The 19,956-nt window shown below is 40.5% G+C and overlaps 2 protein-coding genes across 2 annotated transcripts; both read right to left on the reverse strand.

Moving 5' to 3' along the window:
• Positions 1-2,539: 2,539 nt before the first annotated feature.
• LOC137258888 (solute carrier family 52, riboflavin transporter, member 3-B-like) lies at positions 2,540-7,821 on the reverse strand. The gene is made up of 4 exons (XM_067796584.1): positions 7,692-7,821; positions 5,953-6,889; positions 4,979-5,253; positions 2,540-4,615 (listed from the first exon to the last, which is right to left on the reverse strand). Exons 2-4 carry the CDS (start codon positions 6,833-6,835, stop codon positions 4,418-4,420), a joined length of 1,356 nt encoding a protein of 451 aa, XP_067652685.1. The 5' UTR covers positions 6,836-6,889; positions 7,692-7,821; the 3' UTR covers positions 2,540-4,417.
• Positions 7,822-10,156: 2,335 nt separating this feature from the next.
• Positions 10,157-19,681, reverse strand: LOC137258436 (solute carrier family 52, riboflavin transporter, member 3-B-like). The gene is made up of 5 exons (XM_067796115.1): positions 19,383-19,681; positions 16,657-16,807; positions 11,869-12,917; positions 11,083-11,357; positions 10,157-10,497 (listed from the first exon to the last, which is right to left on the reverse strand). The coding sequence occupies exons 3-5, from the start codon at positions 12,872-12,874 to the stop codon at positions 10,300-10,302; spliced, it is 1,479 nt and encodes a 492-aa protein (XP_067652216.1). The 5' UTR covers positions 12,875-12,917; positions 16,657-16,807; positions 19,383-19,681; the 3' UTR covers positions 10,157-10,299.
• Between the last annotated feature and the right edge of the window lie 275 nt (positions 19,682-19,956).

The following is a 19,956-nucleotide window of genomic DNA, read 5'->3' on the forward strand; positions in this document are numbered from 1 at the left end:
TTATGTTTACTGATCTACCAGCGTGATACCTGGAACAGAGAAATCCCAAAGAGGAAAAAAGGTGGTCAGTATAACTTTTAACTGGTAATATATTGCCCAGCATGTACATTTATGGCTTTGGCCCTATCAGAAAGCAACGAAAAAAAATTCCGCGTCGCGAGATCTCACGGTATGAACATGTGTATGAACATGAAATGTATCATGATTGAGGTCGTGTAGAATTTGCTTGTTTTACAGTAATGCTCTTATTAAAAAGGACATTTACATTGAAATGTGATAGTAAGGGCGTTAATTTTCCCCATGACCTACATCATTATGTTTATATCCCATATTCTGTCTTGCTGTAACTGCAATATAATTCACAAGCACAACAGGTGAGGTGAAATAGGGTCTAACGTGGCAATTAAGGATAGACACTCATACATACATGCGTGTGATTGTGTGGCTCATTCTACTTCCCTAGACTAAAGCTGGTTTGACAGTGCTAGGTCACCACGCCGCAGGTAAGCATGGATACCCCACTCAGAATGATTATGCTGACACTGAGCCGACCAGTCCTTATTGCACCAATTAATGCCGTGAGCAAGACAGGAAACATCAAGTACGATATATTGACGTCTTTTGGTATGACGCGGCCGAGGAGCGGACCACTTTACACGGAAGCTATACCCATGCTCACTGAGTTTACCCCGATGTTATTTTCTGTGACATCTCTCTCTTAAGATTTGTCATGTAAGATGTTCTTCTGACTCTATAGCGATGAGAAGTTATATATACTAGCGGACCCATGAAGACTCGGGTTATTTGATTGATCTTCAGCAACCCACACTTGTCGTAAGAGGCGACTAACGGGTGGTCGGGCCGTTTTCTTGATTGATGCATTTCCCTGTTTTTACGGACCTCAGTCATATAGCTAAAATGTTGCTGAGGGTGGCGTTGTGAGTGGACTACCCGACGTTGGGTATCAGTTGACAAACCATAGAATCTTCACGGGTTGGAATTATCTTCAGTAGCCAGGTATTTTCAGTATTTAGTAATGTAGCCATTTACGGCAAGTACAGCCTTCATTCGCTTAGGTACCCGTGAAGGTCTGGGGTAGAATAAGCCTTCAGCAACCCATGCTTGTCGTAAGAGGCGACTAACGGGATCGGGTGGTCAGGCACGCTGACTTAACTGACACATGTCATTGGTTCCTAGTCGCGCAGATCGATGCTCATGTTGTTGGTCACTGAGTTGTCTGGTCCGGACTCGATTATTTACAGACCGCCGCCATATATCTGGAAGTTTGCTGAGTGCGGTGTAAAACTAAACTTACTCATTCGATTAGGTAGAGTAGAATACAGAGATTTTATGCCCTCTGGAGTAAGTGATGTCCAGATACCTTGAACATGATCTATCAGTTTCTGTTTAGATATTATTTCATGTAACTGTCTTTGTAAAATGATTTTCGGAGTTTTCCATAGTTTTTACATTTTCAGTGATATTACAGTCTAGGGACTGAGCAGGCCCATTCATTGTCTGAATGTCATTCTCACGTTTTCACTGAACTGTCGGTCTAGGAACATGGACAGGGCAGTTGTCATCTTGAAATATACATGCTGGGACTTTGGCTAATACTGGCCAAAGGTTGCTGTCCAGTATATCTACATACTTTGTTGAGTTGGTGTGACCGTCTACATTGTCAAGGGTTCCAATAACGTCAAACCAAATACATGACTCTAAAACGTGCTGCATTGTTATCCCTATACACACCAAGACAACATAAACATTCTGATCTTTTCCTTCAACAACTTGAGTCTCATCTGAAAATATTACTCTGGACCAATCTCAATTCACATTGCATCTCAAATGTGTTCTGACAAAGGCTTTTCTCTTGAACCTGCTTTGAGAGGATATGGTGGTTGTCCTCTTCAAAACTGTTCTATGAAAACCATTTTCATGGAGACGCCTTTCAATTGTCCTCTAGGACAGTTTTACCTGAGAGATCTGGTTCAAAAGTGAAGATACATCCTGAAGGGACTTCCTCCTGTTGCATTTAACAACCTTCAATAAAACCCTAGTATCACTGTCAGTTGATTTTCTTCTCCTGCCACTTCTCAAATGACTTTCTGTATTTCCTCCTTGAGAATACGTGTTCAGGAATTTACAGACAGTGATACTATTGATTCCCGTTATTTACCTACTTCACTGACACTCTTGTCTTTTGAATTCAAACTTAATATGAGCTTTTTCTGATAGGCTGTGAGATCTTTCCATTTAGTTGCCATGACACTTTGAGCAGACATCATACTAAGCACTTGAGAATTATTCCCCTTTTGTTTACAAAATGTAACAGATGTTAAGTCAAATTTGTACCTCTAACATTTGAAACCCTATAACTATTGCCAAGGTGAAATAAGTTTTCATTTAAAAGAACCAGCTCCTGCTGGCAAGAATCACATCGGCCATTTTGTAAACTTTAATATGGCTGATGAGTGTAGACATTACGTTGATCGTATAGTCAGTATATGCTGCTGATACAGGACAGGAATAGACCCAATAATCAGTAAACAATATTTATTTCACAGACCGATTCACAGTTTTTGATTTCTCTCACAGTTTTCACCTGTATCAAGTCATACTGAAGAGCGAGTGGTGGAGCAAACGAGTATAAAATTATTTGGTACAGTATATCAGACCGCGTGACAGCTTGATGAGAGCGGATATCCCACATTAGAGCAAATGTACGGACCCAGTGTTGACAAAGGCAAAATCATAATCAATGCGAATCCACTGTCATAGAAATCCTGCTCTCCAAGGGACACAACTCTGCATTAGAAATTGTTAATCAATGTCACCAGTGACTATTTCATCAATCAAGTGTGAAGGTCATTCACTCATCTTTGTCAATGCACCCTTCATAGAAAAGAATGAGTGAATTTAGTTTTACGCCACTGTCAGCAATATTCCAGCTATATGGCGGCGGTCTGTAAATAATCGAGTCTTGGTCAGAAAATCCAGTGATCAACAGCATGAGCATCGATCCACGCAACTGGGATACGATGACATGAGTCAAGTCTGCGGAGTCTGACCACCGGATCCCGTTAGTCGCCTCTTAAGATAAGCATACATTGCCGAGGATCAATTCTAGCCCGGACCTTTATGAGCTCATAGAGAAGAGGATCTGTGTACAGTATGTGCAAAAATAACAAAAATATTTATATCATCGAGTATGATGACTGAAATTCATTACAAATATTTTATCACGCTGAATGATTAGATTGTATGATGGAAAACACCCCAAAAAATCAATGTTATCCCCATGCTAATCAAACGTCTGCAGAACGAATGGTTGAATGATTGAGCAAGCGAGTGAAAAAAAGCTGGAACACTGTTTCAGATACATAGGACATGCATAGGACAGTGTGTCTGCTGGATGAGAGGGAATATCCTACATTAGAACAAATGTACGGACACAGTGTTGATGAATCTAATATCATAATCAATGCAAAACCACTGTCATAGACGTCCCACTCGCCTAAGGGACAACGGTAGCTTACACATCAAGGTCACCCGTGTCTGTCTCATCAATTAGCATCACGCCTTTTCAATGTTTGCCAGGACAACCAACGTAGAAACAAGTGTGTACTGTATATAACAAAAATTCTCAACATATTAATACCTTTGAGTGCGATCATGAATACGTAACAACTGTCACCGCAAATATTGTAGAACGGTGAATGATTAGATTGCATGCAACATAACCAAATGCCATGTTATTCCCATGGAACGTGTGAGTATAAACGGTATTGAATATCATGTGATAGAAATTGCGAACAAAATGAAGGCATTCCATCCTACATACATAAGACGTGAGATATCTGCAAAGAATGTTTTGAATATTTCCTGATATAACACAGACATAACAGCTTTGTCCTGGATGATAACACAGACGATGTTTGCTACTATTTAGAGTAAGAGACTGAAAATGTAAGTAGATGTTACGCCTCATCCGTAAGATTGTTACAGTGTAGAAGGCTTATATGTCGCACCTAGACTTCATAAATAGAAATCCGAAGAGCAGTCGTGCTTACATACATCATCAGTGAATGTCAAGTGGTTTACGTCATCAGGTTTCTGGGCGTTGGGTAGCCTGGAGGTCAAAGCGTTCGCTCCTCAGGCTGAAAACCGTGTTTCGTTCCCCATATGGAACAAGGCGTGAAGCCCATTTCTGGAATTCCCCGCAGTAATATTGCTGGAATATTGCCTAAAGCTTCGTAAAACAACACTCGTTCACTCTTTCATGCCTTTGACCTTTCAGAGATAATTGTTTAATTGTAATTATACTGAAGGTGACGCAGGAAGACAGTGCATGTGGTACCGGTAACGCGTGTGCTCCAACGTCCTGAAACAAATACAGGCTTCTCTGTTGCCAAAGTTAAGAGCAAGGGTCGACAGATTTGAAGAGATTCAAAACGTTGACGAGGACGAACATCAGGACGCCACCAATGGCGGAGCCAACTTGTGTTGCTACTCCGCAGTGAAGCAGGCCTTTCTTCCCTTCCACCCTGAAGAGCGACGCCAGTGACACCTTGACGTAGGTGAGGATGAAGATGCAGACCACCCACGCCGACACCTGGAACACAAGGATCTCATTTTTTCCAGAATTTGCTGAAGGAACATAGTTGTGCCTCTGGATCTCCCCAAAGAATGAAAAAGTTCAGTTTTACTCCACACTCAGCAATATTCCAGCAATATGGAGACGGTCTGTGAATGATACGAGTCTGGACCAGACAAACCAGTAAACAACAGCATGAACATCGTCTACGTAATTCGGATACGATGACATGTGTCAATCGAGTAAACGTGTCTGACCACCTGATCCCGTTCGTCGTCTCTTACGACAAGCTTCGAAACAAATTACATTAAATGTGAATATTACCACTTGTGCCAAAATAATTTTACTTGATGTCGAAACAATATTGTTTACGGTACTTACAATCAAGATTGATCCTGCCAGTGTTCCTACAAGAACTGGAACTGGACTCATCACAGCTGCCGCCATGATGTACGCTCCGAAAAGAGATCCCAGCAGAGTCAAGGAGGACAACGCAGGAACGGAAGTGACATGGACGAAAAGGTCAAAGAAACATGCCAATGGATTGGCTAGATTTGCCAGAGTTACAGCCAGATGGTACTGTGTTACACCGTAGGGTAGACATGAGAAGGACTGAACTGCCAGCAGTGCCGAGTTCCTCAAACAGTTCACCCAGCCTGAAATAGGAAATATATATTTTGGACGTATATAGTAAAAATAGTGTGTCCTTGATTTTGACTGCAGTTATTTCAGCTTCGGTGGCTAAAGCAGTAGACTAATAACTAGTGAGTGAGTGAGTGAGTGAGTGAGTGAGTGAATTTAGTTTTACGCCGCACTCAGCAATATTCAAGCCATATGGCGACGGTCTGTAAATAATCGAGTCTCAGCCAGACAATCCAGTGACCAACAACATAAGCACCATCTGCGCAACTGGGAATCGATGACATGTGTCAACCATGTCACCCGAGCCTGACCACCCGATCCCGTCAGTCGCCTTTTATGACAAGCTCATGGCAAGCATGGGTTGCTGAAGGCCTATTCTACTTCGGACTTTCATTTGTCACTAATAACTAGTCTCTGAAGTGAACATATTGTACAGAAAAAGTTCATAGTAAAACAAATATAGTATAATAACCTCTGAGGAAACAAAGACTTGCCAAATTGTCTAGACTTGTGTGGGTTTTCTATTTGCTCCAGAGTCTGTATGGCAGACTGCTGAGGCAGATATGTTCATAGATCAAAATTACGAGTCTAATTTCTTTTGAAACATGTACGTGTGGCAAACACATTCTTTTCACAAGAGTCACATTTTCAGCAGTGTAATCCCAGCTCTGCAGTTTTATCGTGCACTTTAACCAGGGAACAGGTGTACTTACAAACCAACACGAGCAGGTATAAATTTCGTCCAAAACGTCTGACGCCGGTTTCCTGGTCGGGTTCCGTCGCCTGTAGCTTCTCCTGTGTTGTGAGTGGCAATGCACTTTCATCTACAGCAAGTTCCTCATTTACACTCTCGTCTTCTGGATTTTCAGTCGTCTTTATAGGGGATAATTTCTCCCCACTTTCTTGTTTCCTGACATATTCCCTTTTGCTCACTGGATGGAAAATGAGAAAGGTGAATGATATTCCAGAAATGACAATGATCCCGCTGATAATAGACATGAAGACTTCAAATGAGAAATTTTCATCCATGAAATCGGGCGTTATGGAGGATACTGATCCGTTGACCGTGGCGTTGAACGTTGTGGTGTTGCGGCAGATAATGCGTCCTGCGCCTTGAGCCAGGCCAATAAGTCCAGGGAAAAGTCCACTAAAACCTTCTCCGATGAAGTATGCTGTGAGATATACTGGTCTGAAGATGGCCATGAAAGGAAATAGAACGACGTTTGAGGCACAGTCTACGAGAGACAGGATGAAGTACAAACTCATCATGGCGGTGCTGTGAGGATGCCCAGCAACTACTGTAGTGGCCTCCCACAAAAACACCAGCAACAGACAGGCTAATGCTCCTATGGCAATGATGATGTAGATTACGACCTTCTCTGGGACACGGTGGGCAACAACTGCGTACAACAGGGGTCCAATGTTTGCCAGCTGCGTTAGGACAACCATGAACGAGGGTAGATTCCACCCCTCAGGGAGCTTCTGGACCATGATGGGTAGCTCCACCCACATGCCATTGATGTCCACCCACGAAGACACCCCGAAGAGAATAATGAAGATGTAGATGAGGATATTCACATCCTTGGTACAAGCCATCTTGTATCGGGTAGATACTGAAGGGATGAGCACGTATGCAACGAAGTTCCCTTTCTGAAAAGAGATATACATGATCTTTATTTATCTGAGATTTACCATTGCAGATTCGGTCTTTCCTGTTACCAGACTCCCACCGCCCTGAATTTCCATTCAGATATACATTATAAAAGGAAAGTTTTCTTACCTCATTTTTTCTGACTCCGCTGTTCACATGAAATATGATAAAAAATAAGAAAAACCTTATCCTAACTCAATCATGAAAACATTCAGGAGCACGTGCACGAGAAAGTGCCGAGAAAGTTAATTATTCATTAACCTGTTGCTTGGTATGGTTGCTGTAATGTCTCCATGCTTCCTTGCACACCTGGCTGTTCCTTTCTCTGCAGTTCTCCCTCGTAATAAACACTGAACTGCGTCAATATTTTATTGATAGTTTGTTAAACAACTTCTGTATTATTCGGACAAAAATTCTGCAAAACCCCCACAGAGTTGATATGTTGTTATGATTTTAATCAGCGTTTCATTGAGTGTGTTATGATGATTAGTTTTCGAGTTACATAGCAATTCATCGGTCCGCTTTTGAACCAAACGGACTATGACCGCGGTTTAATTGTGGTTACGTAATCATCGACATATTCAGCTACCATTTCAGATACCACGCATTGTTACCAGTACCTATCCGAATTGTCAACATTGCTTTCAAGTGTATGTTTTCATTGCTAATATCGCAGGCTTGTATTTACCTGGGCCAGTGCCCCAAATAGTGTTTCAACATGATGCTTTACGAAAAAACGAATGAAAGAAAACGATGATAGGTAACACAGGTAAATAGTAAAGTCTCCATTGTATGCCCTACCTGTATGCCGATGTATCGCCTTGATTCGTGAAGATTTACAAAGGAAGAACACACTGGACTATCACACGCATGGTTTTACCTCCCTCCTTCGAGGTGGTGGTGTATTGTCATGCGCAAGGTCAAGGTAATCCCAGAGTAAAGATAGGACGGGTTCGTGACCTTTGCAGATATACAATGTGGTTATGCATGTGCTGAAATGTTTGTGGCCTACTAAAGTCTTGTATGTGCTTAGCTCAGTTTGTTGATGTTTATGTTGACGTTTCTCTTGTGTGTGTCGTAGTTTGTTGTTGAAGGGTTCAAGATCGCAAACGTCAGGGATAAAGACACACCGATCTCATATATCCTCGCGTGAATATGCATTAATTTCGCCGTAGGTGTCTCTGGGGTTCTGATTCGGGGGTTGTTCGACGGCCGTGGGATTCGTGTTTTCTTCATTTTCTGCTTTTTACGTTACTCCATAGTTCAGTTCATATTTGTAAAACAAGCGAATAGTTTGTTTTTCCTACTTTAACATATATCATCCCTATTGGAGATACCGGGTCCCGTTCACAATTCACTAATGCACATTAACTGAACTTATATAACTCCGTCCACTGAAGTATCTGAAAATTACATGATTACTTTATTGCCCAAGGTCGGATCTTGGAACCATTAGGTGTAAGCACGTAGTGGGTCGTGTTCACACCAATCAAAGGGTGAGTGAGTTTAGCTCTAGGCGCTTTTCACAATGTTCCAGCAATATCACGGCGGGGGACTTCAGAAATGGGCTTCACACATTGTACCCATATGGCCCTGGTGAAAGACGTTAAACATTACAAAACATTATTCCTCTGTTCCACTGTCACATTGTTCAGGTAACACTAGCCTAGTGCATCTCACAAAATAATCAGCTCTTATAAAAAAAAGAGAAAAGTCCAAAGTAGCTGCGTCTTCTGTCATTGAAAGAAATGAACCCTGGCAACACTCCGCTGATCCAAATCCAATGAAGCCATGCTGGCTGTTAATAACAGTGTCAGCCTGACTGTTTCTAATTTTACTTTTGAGTGACAAGATTTAAAAATAGATTGATTCTATCACTAGCAGAAAAAAAATTGATCATATTGTTTTTTTCAACGTTACCAGAGGCTTGAATTTGTGTTTTATTCTCAACTTTGGTCCCTAAAAAATTTCCAGCTTGTAGATATATATAGATGAGCGTGCGTGCGTGCGTGTGTGTGTGTTTCTGTGGGAGGTTAGCGAAACAGGACAAAAGTAAATGACTGATGGATTTCAGCGTATTTTCTGCTGTCTCTCTCCACCTCTTCCTCCACAAGGAGAATCAGTCCACACATCACTAGGGGTGTTATACCTGGCCTTATGCATACTGAGTGAAACATGGCGATAGTTTTTATACTGACGAGTGCAGATGATTCAGATGATACCATTTATGTTTGCTGAAGCTGTTACGTATCCTTTATCTTCACGCTTCAGAAGCTTCCGGTGTTGGCATGATAACAAATGTGCATAATTATGATAATGCCTTAAATATTAATGAACTTTTACTGACAGTAACAACTAATATTTATTCAGTGAATCAAGACATGTTATCTCTGGGAGAATGGAAAAGGAATAGTCGATCACCATGTTACCATAGCGAATTATGACGGACCAGGAATGAACAGCTTTTCTCTATGGGATAATCAGTTATGTGAGGGTGACCTCAATGTCGAATTGCTGCTTGGGTCTTTGATTTTCAGATGTGTTATATAGAATTGCTATTGTGTCGTTGTCACTCAAAATCCGGTTTTTCAACTTTCGTATGCATCACTGTCACTAACAAACGTACATTATGACTGGCATCATTGTCGCTCAAAGCCCGGATGTATAACTGCCATTGTAACTCAAAGCCCGGATGTATAACTGCCATTGTAACTCAAAGCACGGATGTAGCAATGCTACTTTGCATCGTTGACACCCACAGCCCAAACATAGAATTGTCGTTTAACTGCTATCGTTCAAACCTCGGATGCATCGTTATCACTCAAAGTCCAAATATAGAATTGTCTTTTAACATTGTCGCTCAAAATCCTGATGTACTATAGAACTGCAGTTTTGTACCATTGTTTCACAAAGCGTAATGTAAAATTGCCGTTTTGGTCATCTTGTCCATAGCCCGGATGTTGTATTTACGTGTGTGTCGTTGTCAATGTCCAAATGTAGAATTACTCACTACACCGCAGTTCATATCTGTGAGTGAGTAGCTTTTCACACTGTGGTTAGCTGTATTCCAACAAATCCAAAACAAGGAGACCCGTAAAAAACTTGCATATACATGTAACAAAACCCACCTGCATGTTTGTTTTTTCTGAAACCAGCATTTCATTTGTGATAATGCTGAAACAAGAGTCCTTCAATGTTGGCAGAATAGACTCACCAATTGATAGTCTGTGGATACTTAAGGAGAAGAGAATACAAAAAGAGAACTCCATTACCACAGATAACATCTATATTACAACATATTATCGATATTGGTTACGAGACAGTACAGCTGTTGAAGACCTCGCGTATCTGAAAGTCTCATGAGTCTGCTGAACCGTATGTATTTGATACTCTCAGATGTCAGATAACTTCATGAACATGGGTAAACCATGACAAATAGATTCAAAACGTTGACGAGGACGAACATCAGGACGCCACCAATGGCGGAGCCAACTTGTGTTGCTACTCCGCAGTGAAGCAGGCCTTTCTTGCCTTCCACCCTGAAGAGCGACGCCAGTGACACCTTGACGTAGGTGAGGATGAAGATGCAGACCACCCACACTGTAACCTGGAACAGGATGCTAGTAGCTTACAAAGAGTGATATGAACTCCCAAATCGCAGTTAAAGACTAAAAGGAACATATTGTTGCTTCCACGAGTTTGTTGGTACGGGCATGGGAACATATAATCTTGTACGTTAATTTTCAAGAACGTAGCTTTTCAACTCAAAGGATGTTTGACGAATCAAAGCCTGTATAAAGGCTTCAGATCGTCTTGTGCACGTAAAACGTTTCTACATTTGAACCATCAGTGATGTGTGAGTCAGTTCTCTCGTTTGAATTTTCGCACGCAATTCCCGAACACCTGTTATCAACCCTAGTGATTTACTGCATGCAACTCAGCTCAGCATTTAGCATTTGATGTCTTCAAGCATTTGTTGTTTAACTGTATACTCATAATTCCCAAAATCGCTAAAACCTTGCTGTGTATGTTGACAGTTTACAGGGCTTGAGTAAGTGTATTCTGTGCTAATGAAGTCTTGACAGACAGTAATAAGTACTCTTACATTACCATATCTGTTGAAAAATTAGACGGATTATTGTAAATCCTGTTTAGAAAGAGTCCGTAGTGTTCGAGCCACAGTTTTACTCACCATGAGAGGTCCACCAGCATCAGTACCAATTAGAACAGGATGCGGACTCATAACAGCAGCAGCCATGATGTATGCCCCGAGTAGAGAGCCAATCAGGGACAGTATCAACAGTGCAGGCACGGAAGTGACGTATACAAAGAACGCCATGAAGGAAGCCAGGGGATTGGCTACGTTGGATAGTGTGACAGTCATGTAGTACGAGCTGGTACTGTAGGGCAGACACGAATAGGTCTGCACCGATACAAGCACGGCGTTAGTCAAAGCGTTTAGCCAGCCTGTAATGTCAATGGAAAAGTTCTTTATCTCAGCTGGGTAGTAAAAATACGTAATGTAGCAAATTCGAACTCGTCCACAATTGACCACAGTACCTTTATAAAACAAAAAGCATAATCAGCATTTAGGAAATACGTCCCTTTCGGGGTAAAACAACGCACTCAGCTTGTAACAGTGCTATCTATAATATACGCGGTTTGTGACATGAAGATATTGATGGTGTCTATCGTGTTTAGTGTAATACTTAAAACCGGGATTTGAAAGAGTAAATAATACCTTGCTGAAAACAGTCGCCGAAACACAACATCATATCTTATGCATACATCGAATAATGATCACCACTATGCATACTTTCAATTCATTCATTCATTCATTCATTCATTCATTCATTCATTCATTCATTCATTCATTCTGCTTTCCTGACAGCTCTTTCAATTCTAGTTTACGCTATTTCGATCCATTCATGTTTTTCATAAATTAAATTATTACAACGAATGAATTTTAGAATCTTACCCGTCAGAAGCAATGAAACCATGTATTGTAGTCTTGTCATTTCCCGTGGGATCTCGGAAGAAACACTGTTGTTGTCATACAAGAGGTCATAATTCTCAAGGACACCAGAAGAGGTCTTTGATTTACCTACATCACTGATTACAATCCTTTCGTCTTTTGAGTCGATGAGTTTAGTCATAACTTGAGAGTGTCCCTTCTCTTCACTGAGTTCTACTGCATCCTTACAATCGTGAAGCTCGGCCTTAATGTAAATATCATCTTTCCGTTTGATTGTGGAGGATGGACAGACTGCGTATTCCCTTTTACACCAAGGATGGTAGTTCAGGAGCGTGAACGCGATCCCTGACGTCACAATCATTCCACCGATGAAGGCGAAGAAGACTTCAATGGAGAAGTTGTTGTCTACGTAGGCTGGAGTGACGTTATAGGTTTCCTCTACAAGAGTGCTTCCATTAATTGTAACATTGCTGGTTACAGTATGATTCACACAAGCAACACGCCCAGCACCTTGAGCGAGTCCCATCAAGCCAGGGAGAAGTCCACTAAAGCCTTCGCCTATAAAATATGCTGTCATGTACGCAGGTTTGAAAATGGCCATGAAAGGGAGAAATGCAACGGAAGATGTCGTGTCAACAAACGCTAGGAAGAAATTGAGACTTAACAATGCTACGCTGCGATCAACGCCACCAATCACTGCAGTCTCTCTCCAGAAGAACACCAAGAGGATACATGCAGATGCCCCAACAGTGATAATACAATAGATGGTGCCCTTCTCTGGAAGACGTCGTGGGCATTTGACACTTGTCAGCGTGAAGATGAAAGGCCCTAAATTAGCCAACTGGATTAAGACAACCATATACGAGGGCAGATTCCATCCCTCTGGGAGCTCCTGCACCATAATTGGAAGCTCCACCCACAAGCCATTGATGTCAACCCAGGACGCTATTCCAAACAGAATCACCAGTATGTATACAACTACACTGACACGCTGACTTGAAACTTCCATTGCTAGGGTGTGAACGAAGGCTTGGTATCTTTTTCAGTTGTAGCTGCAAAACCGGGAATAAAGTTAAATTAAACCGTAGTCTTTCAAACATACTCTGAAACAAATGTATCTATTGAAGTCAACGCAGGCCTGTGATATTTGGCAAGGACAAGACAACGTAAGTCTACATTGTTTTGCAATTCTAGATGACTGCACATTCTGCAAATCAAGAAAGTTTCTTGGTTCATATAAGTTCATTTAATTCCACGAAGACAATTTCACAACTTTATTTCTGTAAAATATAAATCTATGTTTGTACATCAAAAACACTACACGATGTTGTACATGCCTTGGAAACGACAAATTCGATGTTCTGAAATGGTACCTGTAGCACATGTTACTCGAACTTAACAACAAGAAAACAAAATACGATTTGTTCTGTTTGACCTGATCAAGTGAGTACTAATGCATTGCGTGACCGTATTACAACTGGTTGGACCTATTATATTGAAGTGGTGCACCTTTGTCAGGGTTTTTGTATATGTTTTATTCATTTAAACCATTTTACATGTATTGCACGTTTTCACAGTGTTTCATGACAGTAGGAATAGGATCGTTTTCACAATAAACAAGGCAGATTATTGTTGCAGTTCCTTGGGCCATTTACTTTTGAATTTTTGGCTACAGGTGGTGTACCTGAAGGTGTACTCTTCAATAGAAATAGTGTCCTTAAGGGCTTTCACGAAACCTTCAATGCTCAGTACATTGGTTTTTTAAGGTCGTGTATTAAATATATTGTTTAGCTGCTAGTAGAGCGTGAGAAAGGAGCCTGCGTCCTGTATCAACACTCTACAGTATCTAAGAAACCGTTTACATTCGTATTACATGTTCTGTATATGTATAGTTTCAGATTATTCCAAAGCTGTGTCACACATGTACAGGCAACAAAGACATGGATTACAATTTCAGGTTCACAGATGCAAAAGGAACAAACTGTCAACCAGGTTCATTCTTACCAAATAATGTTTTGTAGACACACTGTTGTAAAAGAATCTGTATTGAAATTAATAAAGCTTCGTGTCCTTGGAACATTTTCTGTAGGTTCTGAGAATATTTTACCAAGGGCTACCTATGTTAACCTGATTTTCCCATTTAGAACATGGCTTCGGCAGATGATTCTCTGACAGTTTAGACGGTACGTCGTAGAATGTTCGACAGCAGGAGAGTAAAACCTAAGAGCAGATATATATGAGGTTAAATCTGTATGGTTATGACTCGTATTATTTATTGTATCTGTCCAGGATTCGGAATATTGTGTATAACTTGTAAGAAATCCAGGAATGCATCTCTCACATACCTATTTTAAACTTCTTCAAAGAAAAGCAGTCCATTTGATTTACAGAGGTCTTTAATAAAATGGACACCTTTTGTATACAAGTTTCGTATTATAAACTTGGACTGTTTAACTTGATAATTCAGCCACATTGGTTCAGCTAGAATATTATCAAGTTTGTTCCGATCAATCAAGAAATTTGATCTATACTTTTTCCAAGCAATAAAAGCGTTAAAAAACTGTCAATATTTTCTCCGAGAGTAATTCAGTCTTGGATGGGTACGTGGCTTGGGTTACTGAAGGTTATTTTGCGATAGCTTATTACAGCTGAAATCATTAGCGAGTCTATAAAAGGAATTACCATCTGTCACTCTTAGGCCATTTTCACAGTTAAACCTCGCAGTTAAGCTTATACCCAGTACTTGTCGTCATACCTGTCTAAAGTTAATTGTGGTAATAGTCTGATATTACCGCCACCCATTTCACCTATCCAAACTGCCTTTGTCTTTTTCCATATTAATTCTTAAACCAGACATTTTGTAAAATATTGTCGGTGTATCCAGAGTGGCATTATGAGCAAACTCAGATCCGTCTAGGAAAAGCTGAGTGCAGTCAGCATATTGTCAGTAGCAGCTGCTGAATTTAGTAAGTGTTGTGAGATCAAAAAGAAGTCTAATCTTGCTTGTTGTGTTGGCATCTTCTTCCACCAAGTAATTTTTTTCATCATCAGTTAATTCCCGCCATACATCTACTAGGTTGTACTTTTCGATATTTTTATTTATCAGCAATTCTCTGGCTTTGAGGTTGTTTATACGCTTATAATTCTCTATTTCCGGGTTTAATACCAAGTTCCAGTCTTCACAGAGAACTAGAGACTCGTTATTGCTTATCTCATCATAATGTGAAAACACTGATGTATAGAAAACAGGGTTATGTGTGTTCGGTCCGTAAATATTGACAAGAGTCATTCTAGTGCCATCTATACTCGTCAACAATAACAAAATTTCAATTTACATCTTTGATAAATTTGTGATTAGTTGTTTTAACAATATTGATAAAGATAATTGCAATGCCTCGATAATTGGACTTATGGGGCAATAATGTATTTAGTCTCCATTCGTTCTTCATAATGTTTTCACTTTACTTCCGGGTACCAGATGCGTTACTCTTTCGCCATATCTGTTTAATTTAATTTCTGTTAGGTTTGTTGGCTAAGCCCCTACAGTTAGCAGAAATTATTTTAATTTTGTCCATTTTCTGAAAGGAAGATAATTATTTGAGCAGTGGAAACGTGAAAAGCGTAAATTGGTAAAGGTTTGGCCGATATGCGTTTTTAACTTTTCTTACAACCAAGTAACATATTAACTGACCTTTGTCAGTTGATTGTCAACATGTCCTAACAGCCGAGACAAGGTCGCCGTTTAACATTCTCTGCTCGCCTATTTAATCAAGTCAGCTCGACCTGCCGCTTGTGCCAACTGACCTCCCGTGTCATGCATATGTAGAGTAGCTCAGGTCAAGCTGAACAAGATGTGAATGCCGTAATTGTCATATGCTCAGAGACTAGGTATTACTGTAATTAAATTTACGAACAGGAATACTGCAACAGATGTATTTTTGTGGTGGAATATTTCTCTATTTCCAATAGAAGCTATATATATGAAGGGTAACTGATTATTTGATAACATATTGCGATAAATAGGCACCCTTTTTACCATCGGTGTAGAGCTTTACGTAGGAGGAGTAATGTCTCTTTTTTGTATGAAGACATTTTAAGGTCTTATATAAGCCTTTTCCGGCAGTTGTGCAAGTAGGTCGAATCCATTTAGGGGCTATCACCCTCGTATTCTGACGTGAGAGGCGACTAACGGGAACGGGTGGTCAGCCTCGCCGACTTGACACATGTCATCGGTTCCCAACTGCGCAGATCGATGCTCGTGCTGTTGATCACTGGATTGTCTGGTCCAGACTCGATTAATTACAGACCGCCGCCATGTAGCTGGAATATTGCTGAGTGCGGCGTAAAACTAACTTCACTCACTCACTCGTATTCCGAACGAATGGCTGATACTGTGAAGAAATGTGATATCGTGAGTGAAGAAAATTTAGATATAACCGTTGAATAAAGAGAAAATACTAAACCATACATACCCCCTGTGTATAAAATGAAATACGACATATAGTCGACAATAGGGGATGACATCAATTTTGGTGAACTGCACGCACGTTATCCTTCATACAAATTATACCAGTAGCTATGGTCGCTTATGTCGAATTAGTGAAATCTAGCAGAAAGCATTCTTAGAGAATACCCCATAGATATGTATGTGTGGATATATTCTTGCGCTATGATTCTCTACATAGCCGTAGTGGCAGACAAGAGATTAGTAACGCTTAAAGGGAAGGGGGGAATAACATCCCCCTCCACACGGAGTGTCGCCTGTAATAGATCCGAAATAGAGAAACTCACCTTGTCTTAAAAGCCACTTTAGTCGATAAAATTCCGAAGTCCGAAATGTCTGTCAGCGAATGCTGATATAGCTGATAAAGCTGATTTCAAGTTTAATGCTCAAGGGTGGGGTTCTATTTTTCATCCAAAAGTATTCTTCCAAGATTTCAATCTGCAAACAGTAACAATCAGTGTCATGATCATAAAAGGTACAGCTGCCTTCATTGGCAGAGTGATCGAGACGTCATAGTCATCGATGATCCCACAATCGCATATAAACATCTACCCAAACAATATCTCAAATGTAAGCCACTTTGATGGTGCTAGTGCTCTGCTCAAATATTTTTTGGTTAAATTAAATGTCGAGCAAAAGAAAGACACAGGACCAAAAGTTTACAAACGCTATACAAGCCTCACAGTCCTCTAAACCTAAAATTGATAAACAACTGTGGTACCAAATCCATACCATGAGACAAAGAATTTTTTGCTGTTCCATTTGATGAAACAGGATTTGCTTTTTGTCTTTTGCCCGACTGACTGGTTTTCATAATTTGCCGTAAACTACTATGTAAAGCAATTAAATGTTCTCGTCACAATATGTTTGAAATATTGCCGATGTGACGATAAATTGTAATACACTCACTCACACGTTTGTCCGACGTATGTTTAGGTATTAATCCATTTTACGAAATCCGAAATATCGAAAATACCATCAAGTTCGTTGTGTGGCCAAGCATGTTGCACACTTACCTGACCTCAACCAGATTTAATTTTGACATGGTTCGTATGCACATAGATATCAACACACATAGATATAGCTGTATCCATGTCGTACAATGAAATATATCTACCAAGTAAAACCTTAACAGCAACTCACATTCTGCTACACTTACATGTGCCAATCCGTCTGTGAACCAAACCTTGCAATTGCTCGTTTGCGAAGTGAAACACCAAGTCCCATACATTGCCCACAGTAGCTTTTTTTACTAATGCCGGATTTAAGTACCATCTCAAAATACTCGATGTTTGTTGCATGAATGCGCTGATTGATCATATCAAAGTCCGCAGGTTGTATTCTCTTTGTATGAAACAAATGCTTTATTAGATATCAGATATGAGCAACAGCTGTGTGAGTTTATACTTTTATACACCTTCCATTCAGTTCAGCCGCTAGATCAGTATCAACATCCTTGTAGATGTGTCTACAACTGTGTATGAAAGGACAGCAGCAATGCACTTTGTGTGCCCAACTACAATACACACCGTTATAGTATCAAACATGCTACTTCTAAGTGCTATTTGCCTTTGTCTCCAATTCCAATAATGAAAGAATCGGGAAAGCATCGGGAGTGATGTACGACAATACAGGCTGAGATCGCCAATGTCCTCGAAGGTGGATAAAGGCAAGGCGGTAAATGACATATTTGACAATTTGGGATCAGTACTATGCAATACTGTGACAATTAGTCAACGATTCTTTCTCTCGATGAGTCACTCTTCTTCTGAATCTCTGACGATTTGAGGGAGCCTATCCAAAATCATCTTTCAAAGCCTGTCCAAGGTCAACATCTGACGATGGATGAACTTGGACATTCCCTGAAAGAGGAGCTGGACAGGCTCTGAAAGAGGAGTTGGACAGGCTCTGAAAGAGGAGTTGGACAGACTCTGAAAGAGGAGTTGGACAGGCTCTGAAGAAGGAGTTGGACAGGCCCTGAAAGAGGAGTTGGGCAGGCTCTGGAAGAGGAGCTGGACAGGCACCCTTAAATCGTCAGAGATTCAGATGAAGTAAAACATTAACAGCAACAGAATGGGACCCCATGCGCGTGTACGGGGCTACTGCGTTGTGCACGTGCATATCATGCGTTGTGTTTAGGGGTGGTAATTGTAGGAAATGGTGGTACGCTCATACTATGTCTGTCCTTCAAACGTTTGTTAACGTTTGCACTTCCTATCAAAATTGAAATTTCACTATCCCCTACTTTTTAAGAGTATATTATCTTGAATTGAGCTAAAATTAAATGTTGTGTAATCAAGGACTATAGCCACGACCCGCGGATTATTTGGCCAAAGCCAGACAAACCCATAACTCATTCCCGTCGACTTCCAATAATTATCCTCACGACCGGAATAAAACATTTCCCATTGTGTCAGACAAAACCTTGAGACAGGTTGAACCTAATGTTCGTCAAGATGAAAAGTGATTTCTGTTTTCGGATGTGCATCTTTTTCCATAGAAAGGGATGCTAATTCGTGCCAATATTGTTTGAAAACTTAATACAAAATAGCGGTATTCATGAACTTTAATGTAGCCTGCAAGAAAAGGCTACATTATGTTTTTTGCTACATCCAGAGGAGTATGTTTTTAAAAAATACATCAGGTTCGTGCTGTTTTTAAGTATCTACAAAGCATAAAACGGATGGCTCCGTAATCATAACAACGATGTTCCAGGTAAATGGCAGCGGTTTGTAAATAATCGAGACTGGACCAGACAATCCGGCGATCAACATCCTGAGCATAGATCTACGCAGTTGGGATATTATGCCATTTGTCAACCAAATCAGCAAGTCTGAGCACCCGATCCCTTCAGTTGTTTGTTACAAGAATGGGTTATTGAAGATCAATTCTAACTGGGTGTTCACAGGTGTTACGACTAGAGGGCAAAGCGAAAATGAACATATACAGTATAACGGAAACATATTTCATGCTTCTGACATATTTTAAACACTGACACATAAAGATTACTTACCCTGAATTGTTTTTCACAATGCTTAAACATTAGATACTGTCCTAAGTAATTCCAGTGTGAGTGATCAACAGCTGGCGTCCTGTTAAGTCACTTAAAGCCCTTAGTAGAAGGCCAAAGTGTCAACAACTATGTCAAACGGGGACTGTCGGTTCAGCTTGATATACTTTATCTGAACTCCGCTGTGTTTGTCTGTCTCACCTATGTACACCGTTGCTAAAATATGGGTAGCTTCATATCTGATATGCTAATTCCACAAGAGGAACGAAACGCTGTTTCCTTATCGCACTCGTTGCCGTACACGTGACTTATTTTGTTGCAGTGCGTATCTATATGTGAGCATGTGTGTACGTACGCAAGCATCTGTGTGAGTTTGTGTGTGTATTCTCTGAAACGAACGTATTTTATAATACGGAAGGCTGAAATGTAATGATAGTAATACGATACAATGGAAATGGGCTCACAGAAATCCTCATTTTCAGAAACTGTGATTGGTGGGGTAGCCTTTTGGTTAAAGCGTTGGCTTGTCACGGACAAGTGAGTGAGTATGGTTTTACGCCGCTTTTAGCAATAGTCC

Source organism: Haliotis asinina, chromosome 12 (genome assembly GCF_037392515.1).
Source record: "Haliotis asinina isolate JCU_RB_2024 chromosome 12, JCU_Hal_asi_v2, whole genome shotgun sequence".
Lineage (NCBI taxonomy): Eukaryota > Metazoa > Mollusca > Gastropoda > Lepetellida > Haliotidae > Haliotis > Haliotis asinina.

What these genes read in the sequence shown, in the direction of transcription:
- LOC137258436 (XM_067796115.1), bottom strand. Translation starts at nt 12,874, where the DNA reads ATGGAAGTTTCAAGTCAGCGTGTCAGTGTAGTTGTATACATACTGGTG. An exon ending in GGTTTCATTGCTTCTGACGG is followed by an intron (nt 11,358 to 11,868) that starts GTAAGATTCTAA and finishes TTGACATTACAG; the next exon opens with GCTGGCTAAACGCTTTGACT. An exon ending in ATGCTGGTGGACCTCTCATG is followed by an intron (nt 10,498 to 11,082) that starts GTGAGTAAAACT and finishes ATCCTGTTCCAG; the next exon opens with GTTACAGTGTGGGTGGTCTG.
- LOC137258888 (XM_067796584.1), bottom strand. Translation starts at nt 6,835, where the DNA reads ATGGCTTGTACCAAGGATGTGAATATCCTCATCTACATCTTCATTATT. An exon ending in ATACCTGCTCGTGTTGGTTT is followed by an intron (nt 5,254 to 5,952) that starts GTAAGTACACCT and finishes TTCCTATTTCAG; the next exon opens with GCTGGGTGAACTGTTTGAGG. An exon ending in TGGCAGGATCAATCTTGATT is followed by an intron (nt 4,616 to 4,978) that starts GTAAGTACCGTA and finishes CTTGTGTTCCAG; the next exon opens with GTGTCGGCGTGGGTGGTCTG.